General features: G+C 32.8%; 2 protein-coding genes across 2 annotated transcripts; one reads left to right on the forward strand and one right to left on the reverse strand.

The window, feature by feature from the left end:
• Positions 1-17: 17 nt before the first annotated feature.
• On the reverse strand, positions 18-14,982 carry LOC132715627 (uncharacterized; the record flags this gene model as incomplete). Its single annotated transcript, XM_060698660.1, has 8 exons — positions 14,953-14,982; positions 6,723-7,299; positions 6,028-6,184; positions 5,226-5,325; positions 4,306-4,447; positions 3,362-3,614; positions 1,380-1,520; positions 18-90 (listed from the first exon to the last, which is right to left on the reverse strand). Coding segments are annotated over exons 2-8 (1,431 nt in total), but the record flags the coding sequence as incomplete, so codon positions are not given.
• Positions 14,983-15,075: 93 nt separating this feature from the next.
• On the forward strand, positions 15,076-17,929 carry LOC132715628 (dual serine/threonine and tyrosine protein kinase-like; the record flags this gene model as incomplete). The annotated part of the gene is made up of 2 exons (XM_060698661.1): positions 15,076-15,208; positions 17,415-17,929. Coding segments are annotated over exons 1-2 (639 nt in total), but the record flags the coding sequence as incomplete, so codon positions are not given.
• Positions 17,930-21,339: the final 3,410 nt, after the last annotated feature.

Genomic DNA, 21,339 nt, shown 5'->3' on the forward strand with positions numbered 1-21,339 from the left:
TCTACCTCCATTTGTACCTCCTCAAAGAAGAGTAGATTTCTAAATCTTTGCTGGTAATGGCTCATGACCAACTCTTGATCAAGAATGGACCTAAAAGAATACATGTATATATATTTAAATTTAAGAATTAAATATAAAAAAAATCTAATTTTAGCAAATTGAAACCTTGACCTTGAAGCTAGTTTTGTAATCATGGGTGAAACACTGTTTGGTATACTTTTATTACTAACACCAAATACAATGTACTTTTAAAATAACATTTTGTTTGTGCTTGGTTTTTACACTGATTTTAATATGAATTTTTTATCATAACTCAGCAGTCAGTCAACCAAACCAGCATTCCTGGAAAATTTCACAGTTAATTACCACCAATTTCTTCAAAACTGATTGACTTCTCATCCCACATGATTTCTGTATCACCAAGAGATACAAATGAACATTAGACTCAATATCTGAGATCAAATGTCCCGGAGAAATAATGCCTGGCTCAAGGATCGAACCAGCTACCTATTAATTATCAATCTGATGCTCTACCTATTGAACTAAGTATGTGGAATTTTAAATTACATCATGCATAAAAAGTTTAAAGGGTAAAATTATATATCGTTTGAAATATTTTTATAAAATTTATCAACAGTAAAATTATGTGGGTTCCATTATTATATGGTTGATTCTCGAAAAAGTTGAACCATAGAATGTCTGTTGTTATTCAATACACATGGATAATGTATGTGAACACTGAACAGAATAAAATGTTCCAGAACAAAATATTATTTTGCTCTTTTAAATAGGGTTTTATCCCTTTAGCAATGATTTGTGTATGCACCATTCATTTTATAAGGCAATAAATAGAGGATATTCAAGTTTTTTCTATAAATACATGATTTATTTTCATCGAGTGGTATGAAAATAAATATTTCATGAGTGGCGGTAGCCACAAGTGAAATATGGTAATTTTCATGCCACAAGATAAAAATAAATCATGTATTTATAGAAAAAACTTGAATTTTCTGTTTATTATGTACATTTTTCTCTTTTTTGTGATAAAATTTGAAAAACTTTCCCTTAAATTTTGTGTACTGGTAGAATTTAAAAGAAAGTAGTCCGGCAAGACACCAGTGAAAATACGGAAAATATGTTTCACTGCAGTGAAAAATAAATTTTTACAGTGAAAATACGGAAAATGAAAATACGCATTTTATTTCATCAATATTTCTCAATATTTCATTTATAAGTATATAATAAATTATCATATCTATTTCATAAAAGCATTTTGGAATACTTCTTTTTTAAAATTCAAAAAATGATTTTTGCAGCAGATATATAGCTTTAACACTTTAAAAGAAAAGAGAAAAAGATTTCAATAAATTCTTCTTCACCTGAGATTAATCATTTCAGAAATCTCTCCAGCTGTTAGGCCATGTTGTTCTGTAAGTCCTCGATTTATCATTTTCCGAACATTTTGAGGCACAGTGAACCCTTGTAATTCTATGTCTCTTTCTAAATAATCTCCAGTCAAACTGTGGCAATGGAAAACAAAAAGAAAATTTTAATGAGCCGTGTCACAACAAAACCAACATAATGGGTTTGCGACCAGCATGGATCCAGACCAGCCTGCGCATCGCTCACCTGTATATAGGCCCCCGAAGCGGGGCCAGTTTAAACCCCAGGGCTTTTATTTGAACAAACTTGGAATTAAGACACCCATTAGAAGATGTTTCATGATGTTAAGTTTTTGCTATACACATATAAGGAAAAACAATGACCTTCTCCCCCCCCTCCCCCCGGCAGAGTTAATTTTAACCCAAGGGATTTTATTTGAACAAACTTGGTAGACACCCATAAGAAAATGTTTCATGCTAAACATCTAAGCTCTAGCTCATTGGGTTTTTTAAAAGAAGATTTTTTAAGTTTTTACTATACACATATAGTTAAAAACAATGACACCCCTGGGGCGGGGCCAGTTTTGACCCCAGGGCTTTTATTTGAACAAACTTTGTAGACACTTATTAGAAGATGTTTCATGCTTAATATCTAAACTCTAGCTATTTGGGTTTTTTCAAAGAAGATTTTTTAAGTTTTTGCTATACACATATAAGGAAATCAATGACCCCTGGGGCGGGGCCAATTTTGACCCCAGGGCTTTAATTTGAACAAACTTTGTAGACACTCACTAGAAGATGTTTCATGCTTAATATCTAAACTCTAGCTATTTGGGATTTTTTCAAAGAAGGTTTTTTAAGTTTTTGCTATACACATATAAGGAAAATCAATGACCCCCGGGGCAGGGCCAATTTTGACCCCAGGGCTTTTATTTGAACAAACTTAGTAGACACCCATTAGAACATGTTTCATGCTAAATATCTTAGCTCTAGCTCTTTGAGTTCTTTAAAAGAAGATTTTTTATATTTTTACTATATGCATATAGGGAAAATCAATGACCCCCCTGGTGCAGGGCCAAATTTGACCCCAGGGCTTTTATTTGAACAAACTTGGTAGACACACACTAGAAGATGTTTCATGCTTAATATCTTAGCTTTAGCTCTTGAGAAGATTTTTTAAGTTTTTACTATATGCATATAGGGAAAATCAATGACCCCCTGGGGTGGGGCCAATTTTGACCCAAGGGCTTTTATTTGAACAAACTTGGTAGACACTCATTAGAAGATGTTTCATGCTTAATAACTTAGCTCTAGCTATTTGGGTTCTTTAAAAAGATTTTTTCAGTTTTTACTATATGCATATAGGGAAAATCAATGACCCCCTGGGGCGGGGCCAATTTTGACCCAAGGGCTTTTATTTGAACAAACTTGGTAGACACTCATTAGAAGATGTTTCATGCCAAATATCTAAGCTCTAGCTCTTTGGGTTCTTTAAAAGAAGATATTTAAAGTTTTTTCTTTTGGCTGCATGGAATTAAATTCTTTGAACAATTTTTAAAGGTGACCACCAAAGGAACATTCCTGTGAAGTTTGGATGAAATTGGCTTAGTGGTTTATGAGGAGATGTCATTTGAAGCAAAAGTTTATGGACGGAAGGACGACGGACGAAAAGCGATCACTTTGTGACAGGTGAGCTAAAAATTGTTTGAGTAATGTGCTAAAAGTTTTTGCATGACAACAACGATAACGACAATGATGTTGCATCTATCATAATAGCGTGACTTTTTCTTCAAAACAGACAAGCTAAAATTAAGAGATACCAGCAGAGTGTAGAGCCTGGTCATACTGCATGATAGGGCAGACTTGCCTGGATCCTTACTAATGGCAAAGGTTATTCATTTTCGGTTCCAGTAGGCTTAGAATTAACATGTAACAACAATTTCACAATAAATTCCATTTAGTATCAAGCTTTTATATACCTTGGAAGTTTGTAACCCGGCACAATTTCAGTTGCAGGTCCTTTGGCTTTATTTACTCTTGGTGGTCTTTTATACTTGGTCGTTGGCTTCATTTCATCTATGAGGTTATTTTTACACTTGCAGTGTAGATAGCGTAAAATATAACCATTTTGTTTCCTACCATCAATCTTTTGTACAAAATGAAACATAAGTGGGCAGTGGTGGTTTCCCACATGTAGTGCGTGTGTTCGTACTTGTATTTTGTATGAATCCCCTAGAACAAAATTGTTTTTGTAATGGTTAGAGATTCCAGTCTGCACAAATTTAAAGATTAACTTAAATTGACAGTTAATTAAGGTGACACATTCATCATTTTTGTTAAGTTCAACAAACATTCCATTGCTTTATTGCTATAAATTGGACCTGCCCTATACTGAATTTATAATTGTCCATTGTAGTTTAAATGAGCTTCAATAATTGACAGCCAACCCTATAAAGTCAGGCAATCTTCTAATATCAGTGGTGCAAATAAAATGATAAGATGGTTTCAACATAAGAGAAATCACATATTAATAATATTTATTTAACAATTATTCAATAATGTACTTGTCTGATTTTAATGGGACTTTCAACACAATTTTGGTCATATGTTGATGGTCAGTCCAACTCACCGGCTATTCTAGCTAACTAACCAGTAAATGTCAATTTCTCTGCATGTGACCGACTTCTAATCTCACATGATTAAATCAGTGGTGAGAGACAAAAAAATGACAATTAAACTCTATTTCTGAGATGAATTGTCACATTATTTTTATTATTTACCTCAGCTGAACAACGAGCAAGCTGGATTACAAATCCAATTTTCTGCCCATTATGCTAAACAGGCTACACAGCAAGAACTAATGAAAATAATGTAATCTAAAGTAATTTTGCAAAAAATTTTGGTACATTATTAATAGACTTACCTGGGCTTAATTTAACGGTCCCCATTCCATCTGTGACTTTTTTACTATCGCGTAACGTAAATACTCTAACTTTTTTCATCATCTCACAATGGGCCAGCTCTATTTCCATGTCTCCTTTATTTGTTAATACAATTTCAACCATCTAAAAATAAGATATATTGTATGTATTGAAAGTTACATACAGATCATTTGGGATTTGAATCCATAAAAAAAGGATATAATCATCATTATGAAATTTTTGTGGCTATAATAAGAGTTATCATTATAACAACAGATAAATCATCATCTTAGTGCAGTAATGGGTTAACTCCTAGGTCTGTTATATTTGAGATCTGTTGAGGAGGGTATCAAAATTACCTAAATTGTCCACACTACAGTACTATGTGTCCATACTCATACATATATGACGTTTATTTTATCAAGATAAAAGCTTTGGTATTTTAATTTTTTTATTTCTAACATGATATATGTATACAATATTTCAGCAACAAATGCTGAAGTTTTTGATATTCTATTGCTTACTCTACAAATCATCACAGCTAGTATACATGGTATAAGAGTTCAGGTATTGCACTCTTGATGTCCAAATTTTCAATGTCAACGTTCTTGAAATAGACATTAAAATATTACTGTTTATGACTGTTGATATAAATTTAATTACTTAACTACAGAAGAAACATGCATTTATTGTTGGTAAAAAAAGCGACCAATTGATTGACAACCACCAAACAAAGAAAAAACTTAAATGAGGCATTTTCTGGGCCGTCCAGGTTTGATGGTTGTCCGGTTTTTGTGGTACCCTACCAGTACCTCATCAAATTCATATAAAAGTCTTGTCCTGCCTTGACTCAAGTTAATTAAAATCAGCCGACTTAACCACTCGGTCATAGAGGCTGTATCTGGTACAGACTGGTTCTTACCTTAACTTCATTTTCCTCTGTGTGTATAAAATATGTACCGTCTTTCTCCTCTATATCTGCAGTGACTGTAATTGTCGGGGACCCTTCTACCAGCTTGTCCCTGTAACAAATATCATATTCCAATATTTTCTATATTTCTTTGTTGGGTTTTATGTCACAAAATGATGTCACACTTTTAATTTATATGAAAATTCATGTATTTTAAATTAAAACATCTGTGATATTTAATACTATTTTTTATGACAGTGTAAGAAATTGGGATTTGAATCCACTAGGCCGGTCGGACTACCAGACTGGAATATTCACTAGCCTAAAAGACATTTCAATAGCACGATTCATTTGTTCAAACAGTTGTTTATAGTGCCTCTGAAAATACAGTAGTCTGGTTGGGCTTGTTACTGTAAAAAGTTGGTAGCCCGAGGAGAAATTAAGAAGTCAGGGGCTATCGGACTACTGCTAATTTCGAACACTGTTATGAAATGCATGTGAAAATAATACAAGTGTGATAATTTAACAGCTTCATTTTCTTTTTTCTGGCATAATACCAATATTTTGATGATAAGAGTTGCACCTTGCATAAAGTTAAAAACATACATTCGGGATACAAGTATAGCAAAAGCCATTTCTTTAAACTTAAAGGTAAATTATGCTCAAATTTGGTATACATATAATAAGAAAAAACTGATAATTACTTTACAGTCTCTTTTGAAATGTAAGGTAAACATATTTTGAATACACACAAAGTATTCAAATACAGCTTCTATAATAAACAGTTAAGGAAAAATTTAATGTATATCCATACTTTTTAGATCTAATAATGTTCATTGACGTAGCTAGTCTGTGTCGCCTCCCTTCTAAATGTCTATCAGCATCAGGTTTCGATGTTAACTTTGACTGGCAGAGAGTACAGTAATAACCACGCTCGGTTTTTCCTATATACTTCCATTCAGTCGGATCACCTACAGAAAATAAAAAATATCATATTTATGATCATGAAACCTGTATTCAAATGGTAAACAAGGCTTTTTGACAATGGATTTGATATGTTGTCACCTCAGTGCAGTAACAGGTTAACTCCTATTAAATCATATATATATATAATACATCATACAATGTATTCTATTTTAAATACACAATATCTTAATGAATAACATCTATAAGTTTCCTTTCCTAAAATTTAAACAAGCCACATTGTTATTTTATCTTTTAGTTTCAAATAACATTACTGTGTAGTCTATTTTGATAGTTAGATTTTTTATTTTAGTCTTCTCTTTAGAAATATGAAGAAGTCAGTCTTTTATATTCCATTATAATTATATCCACATTATTAACCAATTCTATGTTGTCAATATGGATAAAAACTAATAAAGTAAAGTAGCTCTTCTTGAAAAAAAAGTTAACATGTTCAAAACAAAATCATGCTCTAATACTAGTAATGGTCTATATGGACTAATGGTTTCTTGATTGTCAGTTTTATAAGCAAGTCTGACTGCATACCTTTAAAATCAGGATGGTTCACAACTTTATCCAGACCAGATTTAAATGTTAGATGTTGGTCTACAGCCATTTTGTGCCTATTCATCAATTGTTTCCTGGTACCAGTCCGTCCATTTAATGTCATTGTCCCATCCCCAGGCTGCACAATTTGTCCTTGCTCATCCCCCTTTGGAGTTGACATTTGCACAAACCTTTGTTTCGATCTATCTGTTGCACTCCGCTGACTGTTCTGAAGCTCGCCTTTATCATTTGTCTTCATTTGTTTCAAGTGTTTTTGTTTCTTCGGACTTTGATTCGGAGATTTCTCTTTCTTAACCTGAGGACATGGACCCAGCGCAAGTACATCATCATTGAAATGAGCAAGTTTCATTTTATACATTGTCTGCATTATAAGGAAAAATGTCGGAAGTTTCTCGTCCGGTGTAATTTGTTGCTTGTATGATCTGTATTCATTGGCGTACCAGTTTCGTAACTGTGATTTTGTTAGACCTTCGATTTCAACATTTTCTGTCTTCAAGTATCGCCTGAAGTCCCAAAATAGTTCAACTCTCTGATTAGTAGCCATGACTTCAGATAACTGTAAAAAAAAATATGACATACATTTGACTAATCTGAATACATTGGTTAAATCAAAATAGCTTTGACCGGACGCAAAATGGTTCAGGAACCCAAGAGTTCAAAATATTTAAAAAAACCTTAAACAAAATTATAACAATGTCTTGTATTTCTTCATTTTCCTCAGATTTTGAAAATTATAACAAGACAAACTTTGGAGATGAAGAACGACACATTCTTAATCTGAGTGCCAGCCAGTACATTTTATATATATTTATAGGATCATTCACATGTATGAAAAAACATAAATAATATACAACAAATGAATGTTTTAATACATGCATCATAATGTAATGTTTGCATCATATATATTTAGCAGGAAATCATGTAAGAATTTCTAACGGGTACAAAGAATAGGATTGTCCTACAACGGTAAAGTTAGTTAAAATATTTAACTTATTGAAGGCATTTTTGGTTACAACACTATGAGTATGAAAGCATTTTCTGTTTTTTTGTAATGTTAAAGGATAATGCTATAAATTTAACATAACAAAATTTGTACCTGTCAACTGTTTTCAATTTTTTTTTAAATTTGCCAAGCTAAATAATTCCCTATTCTATCCAGGGTCTTAATTTCTATTTGAAAGACCCTGTTCTATCTTAATTTTATGGAGCAAAATTGATAATTTATAATAAACAAGAGCTGTCCGTAAGACAGCGCGCTCGACTTTTTTATTGCTTGCCAATAAAAAAAGTTTTTGCAGTAAAAGGCAATACAAGAATCTCTGTATTTTTAAAGTGAACTAGTTGTTTGATACTCTTGAATATTACAGCAATGTTTATATGACATAATTTATGGTAAAGTGAACAAGTGGATAGGAATGAATTTTTTTAGATTTTTTAAGTTTTTTAGTGCTTGCCTATAATACAAAACATTGACAGTTAAGGGCCATAATTCAAATAAAATCTTTGACAGAATTACCTTCTCCTGGACATGTTTGGGAATCATGATTGTAAACAAGTATTCCAACTTTCAAATTAATATCTCAAACAGTTCAGTCAAAAAGTGGACTGGTACTAAAAACTTAACCAAGATTCTAAGTCGATAAAAGGCCTTAATTTTTAAAACAAATCCTTGACAGAGTTACCTTCTCTTGCGTACAGATGGGGGTAATGATGTGAAATAGCATTAAAAGTTTCAAAGCAATATCTCAAAGGGTTAAGGCAATAAGTGGATTTTACCCATATTCAATGTATTTTCTAAGTCAAAAAGGGGCATAATTCTGTCAAAAACCTTGACAGAGTTATGTCCTCTTGTCTGTTGATGAAGGTCGTGATGGTAAAACAAGTATGGTCAGTTTCAAAGCAATACCTCCAATGGTTTTGAAATAAAGTGAGGTGGTACAAAAAACTTAACCAAGCTCAATACACTTTCTAAGTCAAAAAGGGCCATAATTCTGTCAAAAACCTTGACAGAGTTATGTACTCTTGTCTGTAGATGGAGGTTATGATGGTGAACAAGTATGGTAAGTTTCAAAGCCATACTTGTAATACTTCTGAAATAAAGTGGGGTGGTACGAAAAACTTAACCAAGGTGTGACGCCAACGCCGACGCTAACGCTAACGCCGACGCCGACGCCGGGGCGAGTAGGATAGCTCCCCTTTTCATAGAAAAGTCGAGCTAAAAATATATGTGTGCGTGTGTGCGTGCATGTGTGCGTTTTGATTTTTTTTCTCACTTTCACTGACAAATCAATAACTTGTGTAACTATTCTCATGAAACTATCCGGAATATATGTATTATAAAGTTTGACTTTGTGGGAAGGGCTATTGCTAAAGTTGTAATAACTTGTAGCCCAACCCATTTGCACTATACTTATATGAACATTTGTTTTTTTGTGTTATTCATATCTTACATGTATTATATAGTTGCAATAAAATATTATTAAACTGTACCTGTAAACTAACTTGGAATTGTCTATTAATGTTTACTTTATTTCACTACTGGGTTATTAACTTTTATTTTATCAAAACAACATTGTGCTATTTTGTGTATGGGCAATATCTCCCCTCTAGAAACTAGATTCTTAGTTACCCAGAAAAGCGAGATTCAGGCCAAAAACATCTCAGAAACTAGCTTTAGCACATCAATATATTTTGACTACCAACCAGTCGCACATTCCCTCAATTTTGCCTAATTGATCATAGTTATTCTTTGTCCATAGCAATCAGAGTAAATAAGAAAACTATTAGCCAACTGGTGTAAAATTTTGTCCCTTGGTATCTAAATGGTTTTTACCTGATTTTAATGAAACTTACATGTGTATTATTTATTCATTGTATTATTTAACTTTAAACGTTTGCAATGTTTATGATTTAAACTGTGTTCATCAATTGATCAGCTGTAAATTGGACACAAACATAACATGGCTTATCTATCCGTACTTGCTTGAGTCCCAGACCCACTTCAGGAAGATAATGCCATCTTTTACAGAATTACGGACAGGGCGGACCGTACCAGGGCGAACGTGACTCGAGACTAGGCGGACCATATTTTGGGACAGGGCGGACCATCACTCGAGACGAGGCGGACTGTGATTTAAAAAAGTATTTATATGTGGATTAATGTAATAAAAGTATTAAATTATTGATGTTTTTGTTCTTCGTATTAATATTGTCACTCTAATAAGTTTTATAAAAAAATATAATGTAAACAAGAGCCATGTCAACATGGCCATCCCCCGCAGAATGTGTTTGCTCATTGGAAGAATGTATATGTAGTAGAGCAGAATAATTCCATTTTAAGAGGTCTTTTGGAATGAAAACTGATGGCTATAGTGATTACAGATTTGAAACCTATGTGAATACTGATGGCTGAAAATAACAAAGGGCAATAACTGAAAAATAATGCAGGGTAGGTTATCATTCTTGTGTGCTGCATCCCTCCTCAGTAAAATCTATCCACCTATGAAGTTTCAAGTTGATACCTCAAATACTTTTTGAGAACAAAATTGAACTGAAAAAATTAAGTATGAAAAATAACAAAGGGCAATAACTCAAAAATTATAAAAGGTACAGTTATCATTCTTGTGAAATGCACACCTCCTGAGTGAGATCTATGCACCTATGAAGTTTCATTTTGATATCTCAAAGGCTTTTTGAGTTATGCTCTGGACAAAAATTAATTTTGAAAAATAACAAAGGGCAATAACTCAAAAATAATGCAGGGCAGAGTTATCATTCTTTAGCACTGCACTCCTCCTCAATGAGATCCATCCACCTATGAAGTTTCAAGTTAATACCTCAAATACTTTTTGAGATAAGCTCTGGACAAAATAGCATGAAAAAAACAACAAAGGGCAATAACTCAAAAATTGTATAGGGAAGAGTTATCATTCTTGTGCACAACATTCCTCCTCAATAAGATCTATCCTTCTATGACATTTCATGTTGATATCTCAAACACTTTTTGAGTTATGCTCCACTCAGGTAAAAATTAGGTATGAAAAATAACAAAGGGCAATAACTCAAAAATTATGAAAGGAAGAGTTATCATTCTTGTGCACTGCACACCTCCTGAGTGAGATCTATGCACCTATGAAGTTTCATGTTAATATCTCATAGGCTTTTGGAGTTATGCTCTGGACAAAAATCAATTTTGAAAAATAACAAAGGGCAATAACTCAAAAATCATGCAAGGTAGAGTTATCATTCTTGTGTACTGCACTCCTCCTCAATGAGGTCTATCCACCTATGAAGTTTCAAGTTGATAACTCAAATACTTTTAGAGATATGCTCCGGACAAAAATTTCGGACGGAAGGACGGACGGACGGACGGAAGGAGACTATTTCTATATCCTCCGCCGAAAATTTTCGGCGGGGGATAATAACAAGAGCTGTCCGTAAGACAGCGCGCTCGACTTTTTTATTGCTTGCCAATAAAAAAAGTTTTTGCAGTAAAAGGCAATACAAGAATCTCTGTATTTTTAAAGTGAACTAGTTGTTTGATACCCTTGAATATTACAGCAATGTTTATATGACATAATTTATGGTAAAGTGAACAAGTGGATAGGAATGAATTTTTTTAGATTTTTTAAGTTTTTTAGTGCTTGCCTATAATACAAAACATTGACAGTTAAGGGCCATAATTCAAATAAAATCTTTGACAGAATTACCTTCTCCTGGACATGTTTGGGAATCATGATTGTAAACAGTATTCCAACTTTCAAATTAATATCTCAAACAGTTCAGTCAAAAAGTGGACTGGTACTAAAAACTTAACCAAGATTCTAAGTCGATAAAAGGCCTTAATTTTTAAAACAAATCCTTGACAGAGTTACCTTCTCTTGCGTACAGATGGGGGTAATGATGTGAAATAGCATTAAAAGTTTCAAAGCAATATCTCAAAGGGTTAAGGCAATAAGTGGATTTTACCCATATTCAATGTATTTTCTAAGTCAAAAAGGGGCATAATTCTGTCAAAAACCTTGACAGAGTTATGTCCTCTTGTCTGTTGATGAAGGTCGTGATGGTAAACAAGTATGGTCAGTTTCAAAGCAATACCTCCAATGGTTTTGAAATAAAGTGAGGTGGTACAAAAAACTTAACCAAGCTCAATACACTTTCTAAGTCAAAAAAGGGCCATAATTCTGTCAAAAACCTTGACAGAGTTATGTACTCTTGTCTGTAGATGGAGGTTATGATGGTGAACAAGTATGGTAAGTTTCAAAGCCATACTTGTAATACTTCTGAAATAAAGTGGGGTGGTACGAAAAACTTAACCAAGGTGTGACGCCAACGCTAACGCCGACGCCGACGCCGGGGCGAGTAGGATAGCTCCCCTTTTCATAGAAAAGTCGAGCTAAAAATGCACACACACACACATATATATGTTACGGTCAATAAACTTTACTTTTCTTTCCTTTACAGAGTGCTTACAGCAACAATCTAAATTAATGAAGCTATATGGACAGAATATTCCAGTTAGACTCTTTCAACAAAGAAATTTCTAGACAGTTGTGCCAGACTTCCTGTATAAGGAAAGAAGTGCTGTGTGTATATATAAATATATATATTCATTGTATATGAATGTTCAATGTACGTGAATATATTTGATGTTTTGAATTGTTACATGTTCATCATTTCGTTTCCGTATATCTGTATCTTATTATATCATGTCATGTCATTTTATCTTGTATCTTTTTATTTCATGTGTCTGTGCTTATTATGTAAATTTTAATAAAATACTTTTGTTCTTTAAATTTGTCACTTCATTTTTGGTTATTGTTTTGTATTGCAAATAATTTTAATGTGATGTAATTCGTTATCATTGTTATTTTCGTGTATTGTACAACAAAATATATGTTTTTTTAGGTGTCTTATTGTTTAATAAAGTTTATCAATTTTAGCAGCGTTAGCGTCTTTTTCAAACATTGACATTGTAAAATCCCGATAATTGGCCAATTATCACCTGCGTAAGTCGACGCGGTTACAAACAATTTCTTGAAAAAAAAGGTATTAAACTACTCTAATATAAATGTTACATAATTATGTTACATAAAAAGGTTTAGATTGAAATATTATAAAGAAAACCAAAATCATCCACAATTGAATACTTTTAATTCTTTTTTAAAGGGGGCAGGGGACCTAAAAATGAACAATTTTGTATTTCAGTGTGACCAGAAACACAATTCCAAATATTTCAAAATCTGTTTCACAGGCAGATAACCAGTTGCACAGCATTATTCAATGATATATGACATACATTGAAGAAAATAATAGTTTGCATGCATTGCTCCTTCAAAAAATGACTGACAGCAATTTATATTTACCCCCACCCAGCCAAAATCACACCTAAAATATACCAATATGGGCAATCTTCATGAAGGTGCAGCATACTCCAGAATCCGCCTGATTCCTTTAAAAATATCAGTAACACGCAGTGCAAGCTATGGCATTTTCAGAAATGACTAATAAAGTGTCTGTCATACGTTTAGATTTTTCACAAAATTTATCTGAAATTTCTTACTTGTTTGGCGCCAACTGTCAAAGCTTGATTTTTAACTTTTTCACCTCCATTCGGAGAGTCAGAAATACATATAAAGCTACCAAAATGCTTAGTTTCGGGTAAAAACCCAAAAATACTTCTCATTTCCTACACACAAACAAGAAAGAATTACAATGACAGAGAAATATCAGAAGTTATCAGTACCTTCAAAACACCATGTCTGAGTTATAAAAAAATTTGACCGGGGCCATCATTCGAATATGTCCCCTGCCCCCTTAAGATTTTTTATGTGATCCGCATTAAAGCGTTTCCTTTTATTTTCTTAAAATATGAAGTTTTTCGCATTAAACGTTAACTTCGAAAAGTGTGTACTGCGGTTACTTTGTATTTAATCAAAGATTTAAAAAAGACCCTATTTCAGGGGAAGTAACTATTACAATGACCATGCCTGTTATATGATTTACTTAATATCAAGTGCCAGGAACCTGTGAGATGGTCATTTTTCTGTATTCCACCTTCATTTAAATACCATAAAGTATTTTCAGAGTATTTAAAGTCTTTTGGAAGGAGATTCTAGCAAGAAAAACAATATTACAGCCACATTTAATGTCCCAAAATGAATTTTACAGCAAACCAGACCCCATTTACTTTGGCATACAGCTAAAAGTGCAGTAAAGATACCACTGTTGACTTATATGACATTATATACATTTGTAACAATTGAAAGTGCTCAATTATGCATTATTATGTCAATTTGCACAATATAAAACTGTTTAATCTTGATAAATGTGCACATTCTGTGAAGTACAGTTTTTGCCAAAATTCCAAAATTTTATTACCTCCCTTGACTTGAAAGTCTACTTACTTTACACAACTTGATAAATCCTACCAGTCACTTCAAATTTTGACTAATAAGTGTAGAAGGAATGTTTATGGGCACATTTGGTTCAATTCCAACACATTTTATAAATTTGAAAATTTCCTTAAGGGGGCATTCGAATATGTCCCCTGCCCCCTTAAATCACGGTCCGCCTCGTCTCGAGTGACATCGTCCATGCAGCAAATTAATATGCAATTACACATGAACTTTTAAAACTTATTTTATATTTTTACTTTTATATTTGCATTGAAATATTAATACGAAGAACAAAAACATCAATAATTTTTAATACTTTTATAACATTAAATCACGGTCCACCTCGTCTACAGTGACGGTCCGCCCTGTCCCAAAATATGGTCCGCCTAGTCTCGAGTCACGGTCCGCCCTGTCTCACGGTCCGCCTTGTCCTGCAGGCCTTTTACACTGTTTCTTATTTCATTTACTATATATACTACTTTTTAATGATTCTGATAGTACAGTAACAATTATGCCCAAGGATAAATACTTTGTATGGCTCCTTATTTTTTATCATTTTACAATCTGGTATTAACTGATTAACGAAATTGCGATGAAGGGCTATTGATACATTGTCCGAATATTTTTTATCCGAATTCCTGATATATATAATTTCACAAAATTTAATTATAACAATCAAAAACATGAAAATAGCACATTATAAGTGATAAATATGAAAAAAGATTGCACAATCTCTTTATATTATTTTGGATAACATTTATGTAATGCATAACAAAACATTTAAATATTCACATGCTTAATGATAAATTTACCTGAACACCGTCCAACAAGAGTTACGTCCCTTCGAAGGCGGAAGTGATACAAGAAAAACGACAAAAGTTGGGAATTTTCAGATGGACTTCAACCTTTCGATGACTTACTAAAGAAATGACAACTACTTTACAATGCCGTCTACATTAGTTTCGGGGATAAAGCGTTACTGTAACCATTCTAAAAGGTTGCAAGCCATTCTTGAAGACACAAAACGATGTTTTGATGACATTAATGAAAGTGGCAAAAACGAAAATGGTGAGCTTATTTTCCTTTTAAATGTAAAAGTATTATTAGATGGTTAGAATTTGCAATCAGGAACAATTTCAAGTTTTCAACTAGTTTGCCTACTTGTGAATTGGGATCAAGTCATTCATCTCCAAAATAAATAAGTAAGACACTCGCCTCTCACCCCTTATAATTTTTAGAGTTATAATATTTCAACAAAAAAATAAACCTTAAAATTATTTGTTGATTTTCTTTAGTTTTAAGTAATTTTTGATAAAATAATAAAATTTAATATTTAACTCCAGGCTGTTTTGAATATATATGAAATAATAAACACATAATAAATTAAACATCACATAAAAGACAATTGATAAAGGAAGTGGCTGGCCGTACGGGCCCAACGGCTAGCCAAAAGTTCTAGCCATACGTGAGTCACATACCACGTTTCACGGAACATGCGAACTTTCCTTAATGATGGACAAGCTACTGTTGGTAATTGATGCAATTATCAGAGCCCAACAACAATTATTTTCGGTACTTTTTTCATTTTTAGAGGTGTTGAAAATTAAACTTATTGAAACAAAAAGGAATTATTATCACAATTTTGAAAACTATTTCAACTGACGCTATTCAACTGCAACCTATCGCTTTTTTTTTCTCGCCATCTGGATATTAGTACTTTCTTTACTGTAGCCAACATGGCGATTAATCTCTAAAAAGTATACATATGAAGACAATTGCTGTTACTTCGTTAAAGTCATAAAATAACATGTGCATTTTTGACTTTCATGTATCATTTTACAAAGTGCGGTACGGCTAGCCAATACAGTGTATCCTGGCTAGCCGTACGTGACTCACGTACGGCTAGAGCTTTTGGCTAGCCGTACTAGCCCGTATGACTGGCCAAGTGCTTCCATTAATAAATTTATAGATCTACTTAAAGACTTTTTCTTGAGTTTTCATATTATTATTATAGAAAATAAATTTCTAATTGCCTCCCATTATTTACATGAAATGTTAAGTTTGGTAATATCTTTATAAATAATGCTTTTATCATAATTCATATTTATGATACAAAACCATAAAAAAATTGAGTTAAAGGATCTTTAACATACAATGTACAACATGATAACTTTCAATATATGACAACAAACATAATGCTATTTTAAAGACAATGTACAGTTAACATACAACTCATTACTTTTAATATATTACATTTAATAATGAAAGACAATTTAAAGATGGCATACAAATAGGGAAAAAAATCAATAAACAGTTACAGTGTATATATACTTGCTGACAAATACATTGTACATGTGTGACTTTCAGCATGAGCAGAACTATCAATGTGCAGTTAATTAAAAAACACAGGAAATGTGAAAAGGATTTAAGAATCATCATGTATTTACATGTAAGACAAACGTTCATACAGTGTGATGCACTTTATATGACTCATATAAAATGAGATATTTTAATCAGTCAAACTTTCATTGCAATTTAACGTTCTAATGATATATTAGAAAAAAATATATACATTAATGATCATATTTATTTGCTATTTCAAAAATACTATTATGGAAGAGCCTTTTTAGGAATTTAATATGGTCTACCTTTAATATACAATAAAAGATATGTCGAAACAATGATGAATGGATATTTTTATTCACGATTGACTCCATTTCACATATTTCAACTTCCTTTGTGTGAAAAAACAAAGCAAAAAAATTGGGGGTGAAGTGTCTCAATCAGATTTTATAAAAAGAGTGCTAAATTGTTTGCAAAAAAAATGGCCCTAGGGGTTAAGTGTCTGAGAGGTGAAGACCTCAAAGTGTCTGTAAATCTGTGAATATGATGAATACATCTAGAACATGTATTACATCAAGGACAATCTCTGGGAATATATTGTACACATATATTTTTGTGCAACAGTCAATTGTAGCTTCAGACTCAATAGAAGGGACTTGGGCTTTTGGGTTATCAGACTTCTGAAAATTATCTTACTCAATTGCCCTACTCTGCAAGTTTAAAATATCTCCTGATATTTTGACATCAATCAAAACCACTGCATTGACCTAATTATTCTAGGACAGGCTGAAGGTGGCTCATTTGAATTGCTAGCTCTTGGGCTGTGTTACAATTCACTTGCACCTTATAGAGAAACATACTTCTAGGTGTGATTAACTCTAGATTTTTAATATTAGTATTAAAGCTACATATATTAGAACTTTTGTTTCAGGTCCTCTTCTGCCACTTGAGGTTCTCCATGAGGAGGAGGAAGAAATCCTGTCTACAGCTGACAAACTTCCAGGCATTGTCGTTCTCGGACAGAATGAGTATTGCAAGTCTCGAATAGTGAATGAATTATTTCAGAGAACTATTTTCCCAACTTTTGATTGTAACGACAATGATAAGCGGTATCGCACTGTTAGATTTAAGTACGGGGAAAATCTCTGTATAAATCTAGAGCTACCTGATGATGAGTATGCTCTTGCAGAAAACTTGGAAGCGTACAATGGACCCTGGAATACCATTCCACACAAAGATCTGGAGATCTCAGTAAATGACAAATCTGATTCTGCAATGGGATCGGCTGTACTAGAGGTTAAATTCAATCATCAGTTGTTGAGGTATGGATGTACTTTGGTGGTGGCCGCATCAAATATATCGTTTGAGGAGGAGCTTAAACGATGCACTGAAAACATAGCACCAGTTATAATCTATGCATTTCACACAGAATCATTTTCTACCAAGGTAATACTTCTAGTGTTTGGCATATTAATATAGTACAGTGTAACTTCTGAATTCCGGAACTTCTAAAATCTGGAAACTTCTGAAATCCGTACAATTTTCAGGGTCCCAAAACTTCTCCTTCTGTTCTCTATGTAATCAAAACCTCTGAATTAAGGAACTTCTAAATTCTGAATTCCGAACGATTTTCTGGTAAAATTTGGGTTATATCAGTTAAAATTTACTTCCAAAATCCGGAAATTAAAAAAGGTGTGAAGGAATATTATACTTGTAACCTTCAAAAACCTTCAAAATGTCAGTATCTTCCAATTAACAGTACCCATTTATCTTGACACCTATTAGAATTACAACCTGTCAAGCATATCAAACACTTGTTTAAAGTGTGAAAGTTAAGAAATTGAGAAAAATAATGTGATGAAATGAAAAAATACAGGTAAATAGCAGGTACTACATGTATATCAAATATACCTAAGGATAAATTGTGATAGTAATCATTATGCTATTGTATCAGCAAATTACATGTAGGTATTGAAATTAAAAAAAGTAAAAGTCCTATAATTGTGCTATTTTGTTTATTTAATCAGCTTTATATATTTTTTATCATGTCTTATTATAAAACAGTTGATGTATAATAATTGTACTTTGTTCAGATAATTCCGAACTTCTGAATTCCAGAAACTTCCAAATTCCGAACTTTTTGGCTAGTCCCACAGGTGTTCGGTTTTCAGAAGTTACACTGTACTTATTTGTAGGAATCTATCATTAGGATAGATAGTGGACTGAGATATCCTAACAACCTTAGGGTTGGGATCTTTCAATCCTATCTGATCTGATTTTCTTAATAAAAAAATTCATGTAAGTAAAACTGTTGACATGAATGTGCATTAGGCTTATGACCATAACAGTACTCAGTGACTGTTGAATCCATGATCTGTCGCAAAACAGTTAGAAGTGCCATGTACACTGTACCTTTCTAAAACTTACTGGTAAGCAGTGCTTCACAGAATTCGTCACCTTAGTGCAATAACTGGTTAACTCCTGGACTTAACCCGTTACTGCACTAAGGTGACAATATGAGCTTCCTGATACATATGTATGTTTCAGGGCTACAGATAACATTTTGTGTATATTGGGTAATTACCCCTTATTTTGTGATCTATTGGGTTTTTTCTATTTTCTTTGAGTTATTTCTGTATTTTTTACCCTACCCCCTCTAACCAATTTGGGTTATAAAGTACAAGTTCATGCATTTTACCCAAAATTTTTGACCTTCATTGTAGACATTTGTAGGTTTTGTACGGTAATAAAAAGCTACTTACTACTTTGCTTTATGGTTTATTGGCCTAGGAGATTTCCAAGTTGCCTTATATAATTTAAAGGTTTAAAACAGTCTGAAACAGTATGATCTGCCTGATGTACGTCCTTAAGTAATAATTTTCGTCTTACGCACCAGTTCAAATGTAGTTTGTATAAATAAGAATTCATTTACTTTTTCTTACCCTTAGTTATTATTTCTATTGGGTTTTTAGACATTTTAATTGGGTAATAACGCAAATACGCATGTTATCTGCAGCCCTGTATGTTTATATTCAAAGTCCCTGTCATTTGATTCCATTGATTGTTGTCAATTTAAATGTTAGAAGGGATTTTGTTGTAATCAAAATACCTAATCAGTCTTTCTAACTTTTTCTCATTACAGGAGATTCCAAGACTTTAGAGTTACTGAAAGGAGATTACCAATTTTTTCAGCCCATCTGCTTCGTACATTGTACCAGATCCATACGTGATGCCGCATATTTGTAGCTGGAAATCCATTCTGTGGTGTTGTTCATAGTCATAAAAACTTCCAGGAGATGGTCACTCATCGCAGAATAATTCTTGTGTTATCCACAGTGAGAGAACATTATAATAACACAGTGACGGAAAATGCACAAGCAAATAGTGACAGTGCAAAAATCGAACGATAAATGTGATAAATCAGGCATTCAAAATGCTGGAGATCACAGTCCCAGAAATGATAACAGTTTTGAAACTGGCAAATCTGATATAGATAAAGATAAATGCCAACAAATCATCAACACAAGTAGCGAGCCCTCGTCCCACACCAACAGTTACCTCCCCCTAGTCACAGAATGGGTAAAGTGTTTGCTACGTTCAATACCTCCGCCTATCTGTCAAAAGATATTCATGGAACTTTGTAAGGTTGGATATCTTACATAGAAACACCAGGTGTAAGAAAATATCAGTCGAAATATGCTGGAAGACTATTTTGAGGTAGATAGTATTATTAATAACAGACTTAAAACAGTTCCAAGATTCTTTCTCAAATTTTTCCGAATTACAATGCAGGCGTTTTCTTAGTGAACGCAGTGACTGTGTTAAACAATACTCATATACGATGTCTCAATACTTTCATAATCTGTGCGTTTGACGATGGCGCAGGGAGAGTGCCTTAACCTAATAACACCAAAGAAAATTGAATTCGCTCGGAAAAAAGAAGAGGAATTGTTTTAAATCGTTAATTGAAAAATTGCGATTGAAAAGTGGCGACGAGATTAAGGACATGATTGAACGAACTGTTCAAGACAGTAAATCAAGTCTGGTTCAAAAGGCTTATGATTATGACTTTATTGGTAAGTAAAACCTAGTTTATATTCACTTAGTGATTTGTATGAAAAAGCTATGAAATTGTGAATAATTTTGATTTTTTTTTGTATGTACTGTAATATAAATCATTTTAAATACAAGCACCTTTCATTTATAGATCCTTACTACAATACTATATCTGAAAGTGGTCCATCTTTCGAGGTAAGTATGAGTTATAGCGGACAGTTTAGACCATGTATGCACTGTAAAATCTGTTGCCACCCCAATGCTACATGTTTAAGTTTGATTGTTGAGTTTTAATCTAAGGATAAAAACATGATTTCTTTTTAATCCTGAATAAGTATGGCAAATAATTTTAACAATGCACATACTTAACTTCATTAAAAAGGCCTCAACAATTCAAAATTATATAATAATTAGTAATATACTGTTAAAAGTGTAGCATGTAAGATGGTAAGGACCATAGCAATAGTTACGTCATGAACAAAACCTGAGATTGTATAATTATGTACCTGATTCTATAGAATTTAGAGACTTACATTAATCTTGTGTTTATTTTATTGTCATGTGTTACTGTAAAAACTTTTTATTTTTGTTTCATTTTCAAAAAAATACTTATTTGCCATATACATGAACTGTCTTTGCTTGGTTGGTTGGCAATTGGTATAAATATTCGAATAAATATTTTGTGTGGAAGTCAAATTACTTAGTTTACAGTAAACTAAGTAATTTGACTTCCACACAAAATATTTACTTTACATTTTGCTACCTTTACCAACAAATTTTGCACATTAGGCTTTACATTT

Source organism: Ruditapes philippinarum, unplaced genomic scaffold (genome assembly GCF_026571515.1).
Source record: "Ruditapes philippinarum isolate M1 unplaced genomic scaffold, ASM2657151v2 ctg15223_1_1_1_1, whole genome shotgun sequence".
In the NCBI taxonomy this organism is placed as follows: Eukaryota; Metazoa; Mollusca; class Bivalvia; order Venerida; family Veneridae; genus Ruditapes; species Ruditapes philippinarum.